Source organism: Stenella coeruleoalba (genome assembly GCF_951394435.1).
Source record: "Stenella coeruleoalba genome assembly, chromosome: 1".
NCBI lineage: Eukaryota > Metazoa > Chordata > Mammalia > Artiodactyla > Delphinidae > Stenella > Stenella coeruleoalba.
In genome coordinates, this window is record NC_137169.1 from 142,383,107 (window position 1) to 142,402,185 (window position 19,079).

A 19,079-nucleotide genomic window follows, 5' to 3' on the forward strand; every position below is an offset into this window, starting at 1 on the left:
GCTAATGGCTTTTCATTGACTCAATTTGTTTCAGTTATTTGTGGTCATTAGTTGTATGTGTGTATGTGTGTGTGTGTGTGTGTGTGTGTGTGTGTGTGTGTGTGTCTTTGACCAAAATGTTATGTTAGCTAAAGCAGTCCTTTAACTGGCCCAGGTAGCCTAAAATGCACAATATTTACTTGTCTTTGCTTTCTAGTAGCAAGATATCCCAAGCCCATCTTACACCTTCTGTATCCCAGACATGCTTTTGGCCAATTTTTCCTAAGCCGCATTTCCTTTCCATGGAAATTGATATTAGAAACCAAACTCTGGGCACTAGAGCTGCTTATCTGACTTTGTGCTATTAGGATGATGTGAGCTGTAGGCCACTTCAGTAGACAGAGATGGAAAAAAATACCTCTCTATCTATCTATCCATGTGTACACACTCATATGTAATAAGTTCATAGCCATTTTCAGTTTAGTCCTAACATTACTTCACAGCTGTAATATTTAAATTCTTAATTTTATATCCAAACTATAATTATGCCTTCTTTTATCATAAATGACACATATAATTGTCACTCTGAAGCTCTTAATTTATAACAAAGCAAACAGAATTACTGATTTATTTTACTTGCCAATAAAAGAAAAATGATCCAAAATAGTGATACCAGTATTAACAGTAACTATTAAACTGCTAACTGAAATTCAAATTTGTCTTTGTACTTACTTTTGTCCTTAGAGTACACCAAAGGATATAGAATAAAATTACTTTGGTCTAGAGAACTCTGAAATAATCCCTCCTTCTGTGGGTTAGCAAAGTTCTGTTCAAATGGTTCCATTCATTTTCAGTTGAAGGGGTCAATGTTTGACAGTTCTGAGTTCCTAATATTTTAGTTTCTGCTTTTTACTTTGGGCTGTATTCAGCCACAGGCAAAAGGGTAAGTCAGTTTTATTACTTCGCATCATGAAAATAAATAGAAATACCTCAACAGTTCAATCTTCTGAGCACTGAACAGGAATTTCATTTAGTCGCTGTCTGCCTCACTTACAATGACTCTGTGCAGAGCTATATGTGTGACATTTATATATGTGCATGAGAAACCCAGACAAACCCATTCTGCAAACTCATCCTATTCAATTTGTCTTAATACATTTGGAATCTACAGTTTCATGTCTCCAGTTAAATTTTCATTGTACTAAATTCTATCCTAAAATCAGAACTTTTTATTGACCTTCTTCCCCCACCTCACCCTCTGCCAGCTTCAAGTTTTTCTTTTCTCTTCCGTATATGATAGCATTCCCTTCTAATCAATACATTATTGATTAGATATGCTAAGTATTGTTATAATATGTTATATTATATATATATAATATATATATAACATATATAATATGTTATAAATATTGTTATAATATGCTATATGCTTAGCAATATAATATGCTAAGTATTGTTGTATCAAACTAAATATTTACTTGGTTTTACTATATATAAGCCAAGATAGGTTTCCATGTTGCTGTTTTCTAAATACAGAACCAGTTATTAAAATATCTTAACCCACCTCCAGGAAATACATGATATTTTTATTATTTATTATATTCTAATATATATATATATATATATATATATATATATATATATATATATATATAATTGAGTGATGCTCTGTTGGCAAAGGAGAATACATATCAAAGCAGGTTTTTCAGGTTTTGTCAGAAATGTTTGTTTTCTTTTAACTCATAAGGTCATAATTCTGACCTTTTTTCTCTACAAATACATTTTTCTATTATCAATATTCAGTGCAAATAGCTCAGTGGTTTTCCAAATCTTCAGTGGCTTTTGAATAAATCCAACCAAATAAGATACAATTCCATTACAGTGTTGAAGGATGATTTTGAATGTTATACATTACACTTTAAAGCTTCATCCACAGAAGACTTCTGATTCTGCTTCTGATGGGGAATGATGCACCAGTAGGAGATGCAGGGATGCCTTGGTGACTGGAATTCCAGAGAGGGACAAGCCTCTCACGGATGGGCAGCGGGCGTGCAGCCTTCACTCCCGGGCAAGTCGCTGAGCTGGGTGCGGGGACCCGAGGAAGGGGGCTTGCCTGGTACTGAGAGGTGACACCTACAGGTGAGGGGGGAAGAGCCAAGCTTTTAGTTACATGCGGGCTGGCAAGCTAGACTAGACTCTGTACGAGCCCCAGATAAATAGTAAACAAATCACTTGGCCACGCAATGGCCCTCTTATCCCTGGAATTGTGCTGAGAAAGCCGCAGAGGGGCAGCTCTGGGAAGCACGTGGGCTTTCTCGAACTTTCCCACTGTGGTTGATGCCAGGGCCCTGCTGGAGTTGAAGCCAGGGTGAACAAATGCGGACACTATGCTCCAATCCCCTTCCAGCCCCAGTGCTGATAAGATCAACCGCTTTGGCCTCTTGACGGTGGTGGCCCAGAAGTTTGAGGCTTGGGTTTATCAGAGGTGAGCTGGGTCTAATTTGAGCTGTGGCCCAGCCCAGCCTGGGCTCAGATGACTCTGGATGAGCTGCAAAGGGTCAGCCCCTCACAGTAATCACAAGACAGGAAAAAGCTTGCTCTCTCTGGGAAAGAGAAAACAAAATTTAAAAAAAATTCTTCAGATTTCAAAGAGAAGCAATTTATGGAAGACCCTAGTTTTTACAATTGTAGTAAATTTTAATTGTAACATCCTTTAACTGCAGTCCCAGGCTTACATTGTATTTACCTCAAATCTCTGATCTTTATCTTTGGTGCAGAAATCCAACCCCTTAAGTGAAATAAAAATGTGCTGTGCCTGACATTCCCAACTTTGCATTCACTGGGATCTGCATGAATGGGATTACCACAGATCAACTACAGATATATTTTTAAAGAAAATACTGGACTTCCCTGGTGGTGCAGTGGTTAAGAATCTACCTGCCAAAGCAGGAGACATGGGTTTGATCCCTGGTCCAGGAATATCCCATGTGCCATGGAGCAAGTAAGCCTGTGCGCTGCTACCACTGAGCCCATGCGCCACAACTACTGAAGCCCGCACGTCTAGAGCCCGTGTTCCACAAAAGAAGCCACCACAACGAGAAGCCTCTGCAGCGCAACGAAGAGTAGCCCCTGCTCGCCGCGACTAGAGAAAGCCCGCGTGCAGCAACAAAGATCCAATGCAGCCACAAAAAAAAAAAAAAGAAAGAAAATACTTAAAAACTTAAATGCAAATGTTAAATTTCCTCTTCCTATTATGCCATCTGTTTTTACCACCTTTTGAACTAAATGATAGTTAATGTAGAAGGCTCGAAACTTAAAATAATCTTTAAAAGAAATTTTTTTAGCATGAGAAAAGGCAGGAGTAGACCATCCTCCCTTTTGGGGGCTGCCCCAAGACTGAGACTTAGCTAGGATTCAAAACTGCTCCCCCTCTCACTTTACATTGCAGTCTTTGGAAAATTAAACCTGTTATATCTGTTCCATTGTTTATAATCAGCTCTTTTCAGCTCCAGAGATATGTTTCTTCTGGAGTCTAAGTCTACACAAATAAACTAATAGCTTTAAACAATTTTAATTCATAAAACTTCAGGTCCATAAAGATCCCTCCCTTTCCTTTTTTTTCTTTCTTTCCATATTCACACATTTATTACAAAACAAAAGATGAAAACATAAAACCTTTTATGTCTACAGATGGAAACTTTGTTTTCAATTAAATATCTGTAACTGTCTTATGCAAGTTATTCCAAATAAGCAATTATTTTTAAGACTCTGAGGTGTCTAAGTATTTTTTTTTACTCACTAACTGATGATCTATTTTCATGAATCTTAGCCCTCCAATGTTTTTGCTCCTTTGAAGGTCAGGTTCCTAATTCTTACCAGGAAGGAAAGATTCCTATGGATTGGCACTCAGCCCTTTCCATTCTCTTTCCTGTGAGCAGAGGCTAGGAGATGAGCATGTTGCAGAGTCCTTTGGGTCCTGGAGGGAATGTGACAAGCCTGCTTATAATCAGGTGCGCTCCCTGCTTTGAAAAGCAGACCGGGGTGAAAGCCACGCTTCTGCTGTTTTCCGTCCTTCCGCAAGTAATCACAGCCCTGCAGGTGCTGAATTTTTCTGAGGGAGGAGAGAGGCTTAACTTAAAATCAAGTTCAAGCCTCTGAGTATTACATGGAATTGGACATTGTAAGATTTAAAATTATATAAACTGAGAACATATTTGCAACTTTGGGATTTTTGATTACCACAGTGAGGTCAGAAGAGTTATAGGACTGCTTAAGTAGTCACGCAGGAGCAAGGGAAGCGCTCTTCACACTGAATAACTTCTAAAGAGACAACGGTGAGAGCAACGTAAAGGTGGGTTCTGATTACATCTCCTTGAGTCCTGCTTGCTCACTGATTATAGAGACAGTCTAGGGATCAGTTTTCAGGTGCTCTAGTGTTTTGCTTTTTATCAGGCAAGCTAAATGTTGTTGTGATATTTGAAATGTATTTTGTATGGACAAAACACACTTTCCATTCCATGGACAATCCACCTATGTCTCCATTTATTACGTCGTCTGGGTGGTTGTCAGAAGTCAGTTTTGCACATAGAAAAAGGACAGTTAGGGTCTGTTTTTGTTTATAAGTTAATAGTTATTTTAGTAAAGTTGCAAATCCACAGGTCAAGCTTCCCATAGCTTTTAAATTCAGTATTGTTTTATTTCATTTACAAACCGAATAGAATTTAACAGTCACTGTAAGGGGTTTTATCATTCACTTAATTTAATTATCTTAAACATTTTAAGTGACTTTTATAAATTTAATATATGTGATTTTCTTTTCAAGTACTTCAACTATGTACAGGACTATGTAATTCTTATAAATACAGTAAATTAACTTATTCTTATAAATACAGTAAATTAACTTATTCCTTTCAAGTTAAACTTATAAGTCTAAGTAAACTACTTGATTTTACATTTTACGTTGAAATCACCAGTAATTTTTGATATTCTAATATGTTAAATTATGACTATTTTATGTACTTAGAGCAGTATAACCAAATCATTCTTAAACATATCACACATTTTAATAGTATTAAAATATTAATGAAATAATAACACATTATTTTATACTTAACTCTAAGTTTCCAAGAATTAAAAGATACTTACCCACATAAGAAAGGACGGCATCCCAAACAGACTGAGATTCACAGTGACCTGAGAATGCCTATATACCAGACTGATATTCTCTTTTTTCCCCCCGAGTGATATTCTTGAAAATCGTGATTTTAATGATTACTTCGTATATCATATGCTTGCACCAGAATTTCACCTGCCCATCCCCATTGGTTTCCTTCAACTTTTCGCTGAAGTCAGACTGTGATTAACACCGTGGACACACTGTTCTGTGTTTCTGAATGTTTCCTTAACATAGGCACCTAGAAAGGTATGGCCGTTTTTCAGAACTCTTGATAAATATTTGCTGATTGCCTTTGCAAAAGCCTGTCTCCAGTTTGCGACCCATGAATATTGTATTATAACCATCCTCTCACCATACCCTCACCAGCATTGAGTATAATCTTTTTCAAAAGATTAGTTTATTTATGTATTTATTTTTGGCTGCATTGGGTCTTTGTTGCTGGGCGTGGGCTTTCTCTAGTTGAGAGGAGTCGGGGCTGCTCTTTCTTGCTGTGCGCGGGCTTCTCATTGCAGTGGCTTCGCTTGCTGTGGAGCACGGGCTCTAGGCACGCGGGGTTTGTAGTTGTGGCTCCCGGGCTCAGTAGTTGTGGCTCGTGGGCTCTAGAGGGCAGGCTCAGAAGCTGTGGCCCAGGGACTTAGTTGTTCTGCAGCATGTAGGGATCTTCCTGGACCAGGGCTCAAACCCGTGTCCCTTGCACTGGCAGACGGATTCTTAACCACTGCGCCACCAGGGAAGTCTGAGTATAATCTTTATTACTGTCATCTTTTTCATCACCATCATCATCATCTCTCATCATCTCTGCCAGCTTGCACGTGTGCAAAGGAAGTCTCACTATTTGGGGTTCACTTATTTCGTTGCAAGTGTGGTTGAACGTGCTTTGCGTGTTCATTGTGCATTGAGCTTTGGAGCATCCCTCACCCCTTTGGCCAGAGGATGGGATGCTGGCGGCTGGGCGCGACCACCAGAAAGCCAGACCTGGGTGGAGCCGCCGCCATCCTAGAGCCAGAGGGCGCTGCGATCCCAAGTTTCCCATCCACCTCTCCCCCAGCCCCCCCGCCCCGTCCGGACTGGGCCGGGCTGGGCCGGGCTGGGCAAGGGCGGGCGGCGGGGGTGGAGGCGCAGGCTGGGCGCAAAGGTTGGTGTCTTCGTGCACCGACCTCAGCCGGAGGGCCCGCGGCACCATGACGGTGGGAGCCAGGCTCCGAAGCAAGGCGGCGAGCAGTCTCCCGCGCTGCAGGCCCCTCGCCCGGGGGCGAGGGCGGACGGAGGGGGACGAGGAGGCGGCTGCTATCCTGGAGCATCTGGAGAGCGGGGCCGAGGCGGCGGAGAGCGGGGCGAGCGAGCAGCGCCCGGGGACCCGGGGCGCGCGGAGGGTGCACCTCGCGGTCCTCCCCGAGCGCTACGAGCCGCTGGAGGAGACGGCGCCGGGCGAGAAGCCCAAGAAGAGGTACCGGCAGAAGCTGAAGAAGTACGGCAAGGTAGGCATCCCACCGCCGCCACTGTCCCTTGGAGGTCGGGGAGCGCGGGGCTCCCGCCCTAGAGCTGGAGTCGGCTCCCCACCGTCTGACGGTCTCAGCCTCTCTGCGCTGCCCTGCACCCCCTCGGCCTCCCACGAGCACCCCCTTCCCGGCATTCACTCCTGGAGCCCCGAGACTGCTCACTCTGTGAACTGGGCAGTAAGGGGAAAGTGAGCTGCGGGGAGTGATAGAAATTAAATCAGAGGTTTCCCTGCGCACCGCTCCACGGCTATCCCGATGCTGGCGGGTGGGTAACTTTCCCAAGGGTTCGCTTACCCAGGTGGTTCTTGTCCTAGGTGTGTCTTCCCACTCCCTTGTGTAGTTGGTAGGACGGGAATCAGTGCCCCTATCTTAAAAGTGGGAATACTGAGGGATTAGCGTGGTTAGGTGACTTGTAGAAGGTGACCCAGTTGGAAAGCAGGGAGGTACAGCCCAGTTTGTCTGTTTTCCCGCAGACAAACTAGTAGGATATCCTACTAGCTGAGAATTGTTTGGGTTATGTCTCCCAATATTCTCAAGGTGATTTCCAGGGCCTGGGAGCTCAACACTCCGTAAGTATTCACTTGTGGGGTGGGTGGGAGAGAGAGAGGTAATATGAATATGGGACAAAATGGCAGTTCCCTCCCTAGAGATCAAAGCCCCAAAGCAGTTCCCAGGTGCTTTGGCCTGGAAACGCTTGAAGCTACTGCTGCCTCTGGTCCCTGGGATTGGACAAGGCCACCCAGAAGATAATCACAAAACTCATTCTATCCTGGCCAAAGGGCAGGGGTCCCATCTGATATATCATCCAGTCCTCCGGTGACCTCTTATCATACCTGAAACCGACCGCCACACCTAGAAACTTAGCTTTATCATCTTCTTTAAAGGTATGTCAGCAGCTTTGGGAACAGGAAACAAGCAGGCAGTGGTGTAGTATATTAATAAAAACTATAAAGTTGGGACTTTCAGGCTTAGAGTCATGCTAGGACGAATTATCCTTCTTCCTGGTCCCAGCTGATCACAAAAAAAAAGCCATCGGGCTTCCCTGGTGGCGCAGTGGTTGAGAGTCCGCCTGCCGATGCAGGGGACACGGGTTCGTGCCCCGGTCCGGGAAGATCCCACATGCTGCGGAGCGGCTGGGCCCGTGAGCCATGGCCACTGAGTCTGTGCGTCCGGAGCCTGTGCTCCACAGCGGGAGAGGCCGCAGCAGGGAGAGGCCCTTGTACTGCAAAAAAAAAAAAGCCATCATTTGCCTCTCAGTTGGTGAACTGATAATGTGGAAATCTCAGCTCAGAGGCTGGCTGAGCTGAAGATGCTTTGAAGGTTCTCACTGTGTGCCAGGCATTGTGGTGAGCACTAGAGATACCAAAATGGATAGGATGCAGTCCTGCCCTAGAGGAGGCCGCAGCCTCCCGGGCAGACGCTGCCATATGGGGCACCACCGTGGAGTTGCATGGGAAGAGCCTCAGCAGTTAATCTTCAGGGATGAGGTTGTAAAGTCAGAGAAGTTTTCAAATCAATGGTGACATGGAAACTGGGCACAGAAGGATGAGTCAAGGTTTCACAGGTTAATGATGAGGTACTAGTTCACATCCACTAGCATAGCTATTATTAGGGAAAAAGAAAACAGAAAATAGCAAGTGTTGGTGAGGATGTGGAAAATCGGAATTCTTGTGCATTGCTGGTGGAAGTGTAAAATGGGGTAGCTGCCGTGGAAAACAATTTGGCCGTTCCTCAAAAAATTAAACACAGGACTACCCTATGATCCGGCAATTCCACTCCTAGGTACATACCCAAAAGAATTGAAAATAGATACTCAAACAAATATATATGTACATGTTCACAGCAGCATTATTCACAATAGCCAAAGAGTGGCAACCACCCAAATGTCCATCAGTTGATAAATGGATAAACATGTGGTTCATACACACAATGGAATACTATTCAGCCGTGAAAAGGAAGGAAGTACACGGCAGACACACAAGGTCACATATCGCATCTATGATTCCATTTATGTAAAATATCCAGAATAGATAAATCCAGAGATACAGAAGGCAGATGGGTGGTTGCCAGGGACTGAAGGGAAAGAGAAATGCAGGGCGACTGTTTAATGCGTGTGGGTTTGCCTTTGGGGATGATGAAAATATTTTGGAAGTAGGTAGAAGTGGTGCTTGCATAGCATTGTGAATGTGCTCAATGCCGTTGAGTTACTCACTCGACACTGGTTAATTTTTATATTATGTGAATTTCACCTCACCTGAAAAAAAAAGAATTTCACCAGGTAAAGAAGGGGTGGCATCCAAGGCGGAGGGCGGAGGGCAGAGTGCTAGCAGAGATGAGACAGGTGAGAGCTCTGGAGTGAGTGTTACATGCTAGTTGAATAGACCAGGAGGCCAGGTGGGGGGGACGCTGTCATGTTGGAGTTGGATGTGCCCTTTCTGCCCTTCAACTTCCATTTTCTTGATGGCGACCAAGAGGGTCGACATCTAAGCTCCAATATGGAGGAAGCGGATGGTCCATCCTTCTTTGTTGAAAATCCATGAGAATAGCCACGTCTCCGCTAGAAATGTGGGGAGAAGACTTTCCCTGCTTTGGTCACCAGGTGAAACTTTATTGCACTTGGGCCATTGGAATAAGGAATGACCTGCAAATAGCTCAATCCTTCAAAGAAGGGTGAATAAAGGTCCTTTTTATCTGTTAACCGCTCAAATCCTTCACCCAAGTCCCTTCCTGCTTCTATTTAAAGAAGGGTGTTCGGCTTTTGTGAACTGTCCTAGGATAGGTTCCCCTTCCCCTGCTGCCCCTTGGCCCCAAGCAGGGTCGACCCAATGCTGTGCTGGGTCCAGTCTCTGGCAGGAACCTCTGGGCTCGAAAGGCTGGGTGCCTGGGACTCTTGGCAGTCAGTGGCCCCAGTTGATTTTTTTTTTTTTTTTTTGTGGTACGCGGGCCTCTCACTGTTGTGGCCTCTCCCGTTGCGGAGCACAGGCTCCGGACGCGCAGGCTCAGTGGCCATGGCTCACGGGCCCAGCCGCTCCACGGCATGTGGGATCCTCCCGGACCGGGGCACGAACCCATGTCCCCTGCATTGGCAGGCGGGCACTCAACCACTGCGCCACCAGGGAAGCCCTAGCTTTTTTTTTTTCCCCCAGTTGATTTTTAGGTAATGATGTGAGTGTTCAGATGGGCAGGAGTTGCTGGGAGAGTGCTGTTTTCTGGGTGCAGGGAAGGGGAAAGGCTGTGGGTTTGCTGTGCTCTTACAGGCTGCCGGGTGCTCTGTTGCACATACGATGCACAATTACCCTGAATCTTCTCAACGACCTTAGAAAGCCATGGACTCCCGTTATGCAGTGAAGGAAGCTGGAGTTTCAGGAAGTTAAGCTCTTTGTTGAAGGCCACACAGCTGGAGAGCAGAGCTGGGAGTCAGGAGTCGTCCCTGGTCCCCGCCTGCTCAAAAGCAGTTAGGGTGGAGGGAGAAGGGGGGTGAGGGAACCAAACCCCAAACTTAGCTTCAAATAGGAGGTCGCCTTTCCCAGGCACCTCTGAGAGCCACAAGGAGAAGCGCAGATAAGGAAAGTTATTAAATTTTATTAATCGGGCAGCTAGGAGGGGGTTGGAGAAGGGAAACACAGGGTGTGGAATAACCTTGACCTCAAGAGGAAGAAAAATGTCCCATGTCTAAGTAAGGGGTTAGGACAGGGGCCCTGGAGCCAGACTGCCAGGCGCCAGCTGTGCTCAGCCTCCTACTGTTTGTGTGACCTTGAGCTCTGCTCTCCTCTCTGCCTCGGTTTCCTCATCTGTCACATGGGTTAATACTAGGGCTGTGGTAAGGAGCAAATGAGTGTAGTCCATGTACAGGTCTTGGAACGCACCTGGCATATGGCGAGGGTCCTGTCGTTGTTGGCTGTTATCTAAGGGGATGGAGGAGAGGTCGCATATGACTGACTGTTCTCTGATCAGTTTTTAATGAGCTCTAACTCAGAAAAAAATCAACTTCTGTAGCTGACAGCCCATCTCAGCTTTGTGCCTGGGTCCTGACCAAATTTCACAAGGGAAGACTTGATTTTTATACTTGGGGGAAAGGGATCTTTGTTGAGAGCTGATTCCCTTTTGGAAACTGGGGGTGGGGACAGGGAATCCTCGACATCTTTGGGGTTACCCGGGAACCCCCAGAAAAGCCTCACTCCCTGTATTAGTTTGCCTGTAACAGATTACCACAAATATCGTGATTTAAGGCAACGCAAATTTATTCTACAGTTCTGGAGGCTAAAAGTCGTCTTCCCTGAGCTACAGTCAACAGGCTGGTTCCTTCTGGAGGCTCCAGAGGAAAACCCTTTCTTTGCTCTTTTCAGCTTCCAGAGGTCCCCCCCTCCACGTTCAGGGCCAGTGGCACAGCATCTGCAAGTCTCTTTCTCTCTGTCTCTCTGCTTCTGGCACCACATTGCCTTCTCGCCAACTCTTCCTGCTTCCCTTCTGTAAGGGTGGTCGTCTTTATTTGGACCTTTATAAAGATATAAGAATCCTTATATGGGCTTTCCTGGTGGCGCAGTGGTTGAGAGTCCGCCTGCCGATGCAGGGGACACGGGTTCGTGCCCCGGTCCGGGAAGATCCCACATGCCGCGGAGCAACTGGGCCCGTGAGCCATGGCCGCTGAGCCTGCACGTCCGGAGCCTGTGCCCCGCAACGGGAGAGGCCACAACAGTAAGAGGCCCGTGTACCGCAAAAAAAAAGAATCCTTATAATGATTGGGACCCCTGGATAATCCATGGTAGTCTCCCCAATTCAAGATCCTTCATTAACTCACATCCACAAAGTCCCTTTTGCCATATGAGGTTACATATTCACAGATTCTGGGGATTAGGACATGGGCATCTTGAGGGGAGGGCATTATTCAACCTACCACACTGTCCCGTGATCCCCCAGGCCCCTCCGCCCCTCTGAGAGATGATATGGGTTGAAACTCTACTCAGATCAAAAGATTTCAGAATCTGCTCCCTCCAATGACACTGAAATGGTCGATGCTATTTTACATTTCTTTGCATCACATTTCTCAAATCTGTGTTTTGACTGTGTTCTAGCTAATGAGCTATTTAAGTAACGTTTTTTTCTCATTTGCAAAGATGAAGTGACAAGCAGTTTTTTAAAATAGCAGGCTGAGGGAAATGGATGTACAAATACCCAAAATGTCAAGTTTAACACAGGCCATCCATGATTCTAGGGGCTTGGCTTATAAAGGATGCTCTGGACTGTTAATACTTGCTCCAGGAGGACAGTTTTTGTCGTTGTTGTTATTTCTAACAGGTACGTAAAATTCTCCCACGGAATCTTATTACACATTTATAGAGATGTTTCTCTTAGCAGCATCACTGCCTCCCTGCTCCCAACACACACCCTAGTGTCTCATTGGGAAGTTGACGAGGCAGTGTCCTGGGAATCAGTGTCTAAAGAGGCCATCAGAGTGACCTCCCTCTCCCGGAACTCCTCCTTTGGCCTGAGAACAACCAAAGGAAACACCAGGCCCTTTCTGGATGCTGGGCATACAGTACTGAGCACGACCTCCTTCTGTTATTCTGAGGTCTCTGAAAGCTGACGTAAGCCAGACATCATAGGAAAGTGCAGTCTTAAGAAACTTTCCTGAACAGATAACAAAATATCTTAGATTTCAAAATTACCACCACAAACGTAAATTACTGTAGAATAAAAAGAGGCAAAGGTTATTTTCCAATAAAGATAGCTGACCTTGGGGGGCCAGTCCTACTGCCTGCATTTGGTGCCAGGCACCGTTCTAAGGGCTTTCCTTGCGTAAACCTTTTTAAGCCTCTTCACCCGATGAGGTGGTTACTAAATATGCCCATTTTATAGGTGAGGAAACTGAGGCCAATGAGAATTAAATAAGCGATTGGGCTGGAATTTAAGCCCAGGCCGCAAGCAATCAATTGCAAGGTTACATACTGCCTTCCTTAAAGAAGGGAAGTGTATGTGGGGAGGAAGGACACGGGCCCTGAGGTGAGATTTCTTTGGGATTGAACTTCAGCCCTGCCTCTTACCAGCTGTATAATCACGGATAAATTTAACTCCTTCGTGCATCCTTCTTGTTGAAGCCTGATAGCCAAAGGCCTCTAGGAATGCACTAGTAGCCAGTCCAAGTTAGATCTGTCTGTTTGTTGCAGCAAGGAAGAGTGTGTGCCAGAGGGATCTTGAGGCCTCAGAAAGTAGAGCCCTCAAGTAGAGAACTGAATATTTGAGTCTGCGCCGAAGATATAAATATGGGATTTATCAGCATACAGGGAATTCTTAAAGTCATTGGAAATGGTTGAGACCACCTGTGGAGAGATTCTAGCCCCAAATATTTTTTTAAATAAAAAGTAAAGAACAGTACTGAACAGCTCCAACATTTTAAAGTTTGGTAGAAGGGAAAGAAAGCTGAGCAGGGTCATAAAAAAGAGTGAAATAATGCCATTTGCAGCAACATGAATGGACCTAGAGATGATCATACTAAGCGAAGTAAGCCAGACAAAGACAAATATCACATAATGCCACTTAAATGTGGAATCTAAAAAAAGATACAGATGAACTTAATTACAAAACAGAAATAAACTCACAGGCATAGAAAACAAACTTACCAAAGGGGAAAGGGGGGGAGGGATAAATTAGGAATTTGAGAGTAACAGATACACACCACTGTTTATAAAATAAGCAACAAGGGGCTTCCCTGGTGGCGCAGTGGTTGAGAATCTGCCTGCTAATGCACGGGACATGGGTTCGAGCCCTGGTCTGGGAAGATCCCACATGCCGCGGAGCAACTAGGCCCGAGAGCCACAACTACAGAGCCTGCTCGTCTGGAGCCTGTGCTCCGCAACAAGAGAGGCCGCGACAGTGAGACGCCCACGTACCGTGATGAAGAGTGGCCCCCGCTCGCCACAACTAGAGAAAGCCCTCACACAGAAACGAAGACCCAACACAGCAAAAATAAATAAATTAATAAATTAATAAACTCCTACCCCCAACATCTCCTTTAAAAAAATAAAATAAAATAAATAAACAACAAGGACCTACCGTATAGCACAGGGAACTGTATTCAATATCTTATAATAACCTATAATGGAAAAGAATCTGAAAAAGAATATATACATGTATGTATATGTATATGAATAACTGAATCGTTTTGCTGGACACCTGAACCACTGTAAATCAACTATATTTCAATTAAAAATTATTTTAAAACATGAAAGCTGAGGAGGGGCTTCATGTGAGGTAAGGGAAAACCAAGAGAATATGGAGTCAAAGAGGCCAAATGAGTGTTTCATGAAGTTTGTCCAAAGCTGTTGAGAGTCAGGGGGAAGACAGAAAAATGCTCACTGGCTCAGGCAGCATGGCGGCGGCAGATGGCCAGGACCAAGCAGTCCTGGGTGGTCAGGGGAGAGGAAGCGGGAATAAGAAGGAGGAAGTGGAAGCTGTGTGTGCAGATGGCGCTTTCCACTGGCTTGCCGAGAAGGAGAGCAGAGACCCAGGCAGGACCTAGAGAGGGGTATGGAGTCAGGGGGACAGCGGAGCATATCTGTAAGCTGATAGGAATGATGCAATGGGGAGGAAGAGGATGGTGAGATTGGAGAAGGGAAAGCTGGGGGCAAGGTGAGAGAGGGTACCAACAGCAAGTGTCAAGGGAGTGGCCTTGGGGGAAGAAGGCCATTTTTTCTACTGGGACACCGGCAAGGTGGGAGGAGAAGCTGGGGCAGGTGTAGACAGCGGTAGAGGATGAACGGGTTCCCTAATGACTTCCGAGTCAGTGACAGATGAAGTGGGATCATCTAATGAGGGTATGGACACTGTGTATGTTTCTCTGTGTGCATTGGGGGCAGAGAGGCTTGTGGAGAAAGGAAAAGGTAAGAAATAATATCTGGGAGAGAGGGACAGTCAGCCTGCTGGACTGACAGGCTAGGCTGGCCATGCAGTGTTGGAAGTCAAAGGCAGGTTTGTGATTGTGATCAGGGATTTTTTTTTTTTTTTTTTTTTTGCGGTACGCGGGCCTCTCACTGCTGTGGCCTCTCCCGTTGCGGAGCACAGGCTCCGGATGCGCAGGCCCAGCGGCCATGGCTCACGGGCCCAGCCGCTCCTAGGCATGTGGGATCTTTCCGGACCGGGGCACGAACCCGTGTCCCCTGCATCGGCAGGCGGACTCCCAACCACTGCGCCACCAGGGAAGCCCCGTGATCAGGGATTTTAAGTGGTTATTGGAGTTGGAAAAATCGAGGGTGTAGAGACAAGATGTGTGATGATGTTCAGGTCACCTACATGGCTGTTGTCGTCACAGAGAAGGATGACGGAAGTTGGGGGTGGAGAGAGAAAAGGGGAGGGGCAGCAGCACAGTGTTAGTCGGTGGTGGTGGTCTTCATTTTTCTGTTGCGATTCCACTTGAATCCCTTGGATGCCCTCAGTCTAGCACCAGGCCTTGAAGAGAAGGAGGAGGGAGAGTGGATACCAAGAAAGAAAGGCCCAGTCGTTACCCTCAAGGAGTGTAGAATTGTATTGGGAACCAAGACTTCCGTGGATGCAGCAACGACAGAGCAGTAGGAGATTTTAAAGACACAAATGTGGGTCAGAAAGGGGTGTGCCCTGGAGGCAGAGGGAGGACTGGGTGGGCTTTCAGATCAGGTGAATGACGGAAAACTCTCGACCCAGCCTTCAGCAGAGCCAGTAACTTAGCTGGAACAGAAGAGAATGGGCTTTGGTTTAAAAAAATACAACAAAACTGGTTTGGTTTTAAAAGTAGCAGCTTCGGGCTTCCCTGGTGGCGCAGTGGTTGAGAGTCCGCCTGCCGATGCAGGGGACGCGGGTTCGTGCCCCGGTCCGGGAAGATCCCACATGCCACAGAGCGGCTGGGCCCGTGAGCCATGGCCGCTGGGCCTGCGCGTCCGGAGCCTGTGCTCCGCAACGGGAGAGGCCACAACAGTGAGAGGCCCGCGTACCGCAAAAAAAAAAAAAAAAAAAAAAAGTAGCAGCTTCACTGCTGTTTCCAAGAAGATCTCTGAATGATCTGGAAACATGCGGGGCTGGAAAGCCCTTTTCAAGGTGCCGATGTCTGTGCTGAGCCCCCGAGTGTTCGTATGATGGGGTTGGGTGTGGGACACCAGAGAGCTGAGAAAATGCTAGCTGGCTCATTTGCCCTGGGAAAATGAGGCGAAATGATTCTTTATGTGTGGCAGCATTGTGCATGGAAGATTACAAAGTTGCCTCGCCTAACCCTTTGCTTTTCTCTTCTGTTCCTAAAAATAGAACGTTGGGAAGGTTCTCACCAAAGGATGCCGCTACATCGTGGTCGGCCTGCAGGGATTCGCTGCTGCCTACTCCGCCCCGTTCGGAGTGGCCACCAGTGTGGTGTCGTTTGTCCGCTAGTGGGAGCTGCCTGGGCAGACTGGAAGCCTCTGTTCCGGGAACAGTGCGAATCCGGGAGCATCTCAGACTTGAACTCACAAAATACTCGGAAGAAAGAAAACGTCTTGGTTGAATTGGATGAGTGTTTCCGATGAGTCATCCCCCTCCAACTGCTGAGCTCTCCACACGTCTGGGACACGGGTGGCCCTGGTGGACAATCCCGCAGAGAATTAGGCTGAGGTCAGGCTTGGGATTAGGGTTAGTTCGCTAAAACCGGAGCTGGCCGTGAAGGGGGCAGGGGCTGGTGTGGAGACAAACACTTGACAGAAGTCCGCGCTCTGGGTGGGTAGCAGAGTGGTGATTAGGGACACGGATGGGGGATTTGCATCTGGAGTGAGCTGATTTGCTCAATTCTAGAAAGCGCACAGGCTGACAGGACTCCCAGCCCTTAGCTGCTTCGGTTCTGAGGACACCCAAGGAACTGTTTGTTCCTGAAGTCATCCCCCCATCTCCTTCCTGTACCCCTTTGCCACAAGGAGTTTTAATTACAGGCTTGAGAAGAAGGAAGGAAGAAAAACCTCTTTGAAGGCTACGATGCTTTGAAAACTGTGTTGACGATGTGTCATGACTGTTTCAAGTAGATGAAGGCTTGTCACTTTCACCTTCTCTGACATGAATGTGGAGGTGGTGATGAGGGTGGTAGGATCTGCAAGTTCAGGTGCAGGTTGTTTGAGGGAGAGAGCACTCCTGAGGGCTGCCGGGCCCAGTCCAGCCCAGTCCAGCCCAGTCCAGCCCAGCCACATGGAGCTGGCCAGACTCTCCGGCAGGCAGATGGCTGGCCTCCTGACTCAGCTGCCTGGGGTACCATCAGCCCCCTCGTCCTCGACATCAAGCCGACGAAGGGTGCTCTCTCTGGGGAGAGAGGGAGGTGCTATACCTGGAAATGAAAGTGTATTATTTAGAGAAGGAAACAGAAGGTAGGAGACAGGTACGAAGGAAGCAGAAGAAGGATGCTGGACGAGAGAAGCGGAAGCACAGGTGCCAGGTCTGCGTTATCAGCGCTGGAAAATCTTAAGCTCTGGGCGGGGTCCGGGGGAGGCTGGGTGACCAGAGACACCGTGCTGGTGCTTCCAGACCCTCTGAGGCCTGTGAGCTCACATTGGCTGCCTTTGGAACAGCCTTTCCTCTTCCGTGCTGCCCAGTTTGACGTCATCTCAGCTGGATTCAAAGTTGGGCGGGCGAGGGTCCCGGGCCTGGAGGGTGACCCGTGGACTGCCACTGGACCATCGGACAGGGGGGTGCCCTCTGCCAGCCTCCACGATAGGCCCCTGTCCTGACCTGGTTTCCAGAATGTCCCGAAGTCCAAAATAGTTATTACAGACCAGTCTGCAGGATTGGTGGTAACACCTGCTTGTTGCCCTGTGAAGTTTCCCGGGGCAGGGAAATGAGGGCTCAGTGCTCGTGCTTCACCCGTCAAACCCAACCAGGTGGCACCGGAAAGTGGAGAAGGTTGGAAGACAGACAGATGGACAGGAGGAGGAACGAGTGGAGGAGAGCGTTGTAGCCGGGAAGCTAGATTGTGCTTCACGTTCTGGAGGTTCGTGTTGAAGATGAACTTGGACCCAATTCCTGCATCATTAATATCGGTGAGGAAAAGAGAAAACAAATGGTCTTGTTTTAGCTCAAATGATGAGAGTTGATGGTGGAACATTTTCACACATGTACGATAATTAGAGCGTGCCTGGCCACGCTGGGAGTCAGGGAAGAGAGGCGACATCCGTGGAAGAAAAAGCAAAGCATCGTCTGGGGGGAAAGAGAGTCAGGCCTGCACGACCTGCTGGTCACAGGAAAGGCAGACGGGAAGAAGGAGCCTGTGTGGGTTTGAGGACGCCTGCCCGGTGGCCCAGTGCTGCTGGCCTGCCCCCAGAGAAGCCCGTGGAGTCTCCCAGGGGATGTAGAAGTGTGACCTGGGAGGGACGAGAGCGGCTGAAGCCTGTCCAAGGGAGAATCGCCCCCACTTACCCCCAAATTAGAGACATTATAAGGCCAAGCACATTTGTCCCTCAACGTTTTAGAATTCTGGTTAAGAATTAATCCAGAAATTTCAAAAGTCAAAACCTTGCAGGGATGGTCCTGGGAGCCAGATTCGTGTGCACAGAAGATGAACTGCTGTAAACTGTCACTCAGCTGAGTTGTCATTTCCCCCGAGACAAGGCGCCCATGCTGCAGATTACCTTTTCGCCTTCTCTTTCTCTTTAGTTTTTAAAAAAATATATCAGCATCCACACCCTACTAAAAATTGAGTTTTAGAACCTTCCCTTTACACGATTGACCAAGAGGCTTCTTTTGTATGCTTTTCTTCCATATCCTGTGAATAAAAGCCCCAATTTGTCTAGTTTCTGTGCGTGAAGTTTTTCACCCCTTCATGCAGTGGGGGACACCTCCCTGGGGCCCGCAGCACGAGCCCAATGCTGCTCCCCAAGACCAAGGGGAGTGACAGGGGCCCTGACTCACTGGGGACTCTGCTTGGGTGTTAAAGGGGGACTGTTCCCCAGAGAACGGGTGTCAGTGTGCAGGATCCTCAGTTCATGCATTTGTCAATAACGAAGATTTCCAGAACCTCTGATTTGGATCTAGAGAGTCTAGGGTGTGGCCAGGAAGCTGCATTTTCCACAAGCAGCCTAGCAGATTCTGAAGCAGCTGTTGCTCTGTCTGAGCTGGGAAATGCTGGACCCAGGGGCTGCTGCACGTTGCATTGGCCAGTGGACTCCAAGGTGGGACCTCAGGTCAGCCAGGTGCCAGCCCCAGCCAGGCACGCACAGGATGCCCACTCACTGAGCCTTACAGAAGCTTCTGGAATTGCTGTCAGATTATCCACCCAGGCAGGGTCGGGGCCACGTGTGTCAACCAACCTTTAGGCTTAGGACAAAGCAGAAGCTATGTCCCTGATGTCTTCAGCTGCCCTGGAATCATCCCTACTGTCCCCCTGCTCAGCACCTGTGCTTTGTCAGAGAAGCTCCAACTGCTGTCTCTCACCGAGAAGTACCCCGAAGCAGGAC

The 19,079-nt window shown here is 47.3% G+C and overlaps 1 protein-coding gene across 1 annotated transcript; it reads left to right on the top strand.

Annotated features, from left to right (window-relative positions):
• The first annotated feature begins 6,087 nt into the window (after positions 1-6,087).
• On the top strand, positions 6,088-18,418 carry LOC307189710 (required for drug-induced death protein 1). Its single transcript, XM_079928107.1, has 2 exons — positions 6,088-6,633; positions 15,922-18,418. The coding sequence occupies exons 1-2, from the start codon at positions 6,094-6,096 to the stop codon at positions 16,039-16,041; spliced, it is 660 nt and encodes a 219-aa protein (XP_079784233.1). The 5' UTR covers positions 6,088-6,093; the 3' UTR covers positions 16,042-18,418.
• The last annotated feature ends 661 nt before the right edge of the window (positions 18,419-19,079 follow it).

Bases quoted from the DNA above. Each gene is read 5' to 3' on its own strand.
- LOC307189710 (XM_079928107.1), top strand. From the start codon at position 6,094: ATGCTGGCGGCTGGGCGCGACCACCAGAAAGCCAGACCTGGGTGGAGC. The intron at 6,634-15,921 runs GTAGGCATCCCA...TCCTAAAAATAG, and splicing joins AGCTGAAGAAGTACGGCAAG to AACGTTGGGAAGGTTCTCAC.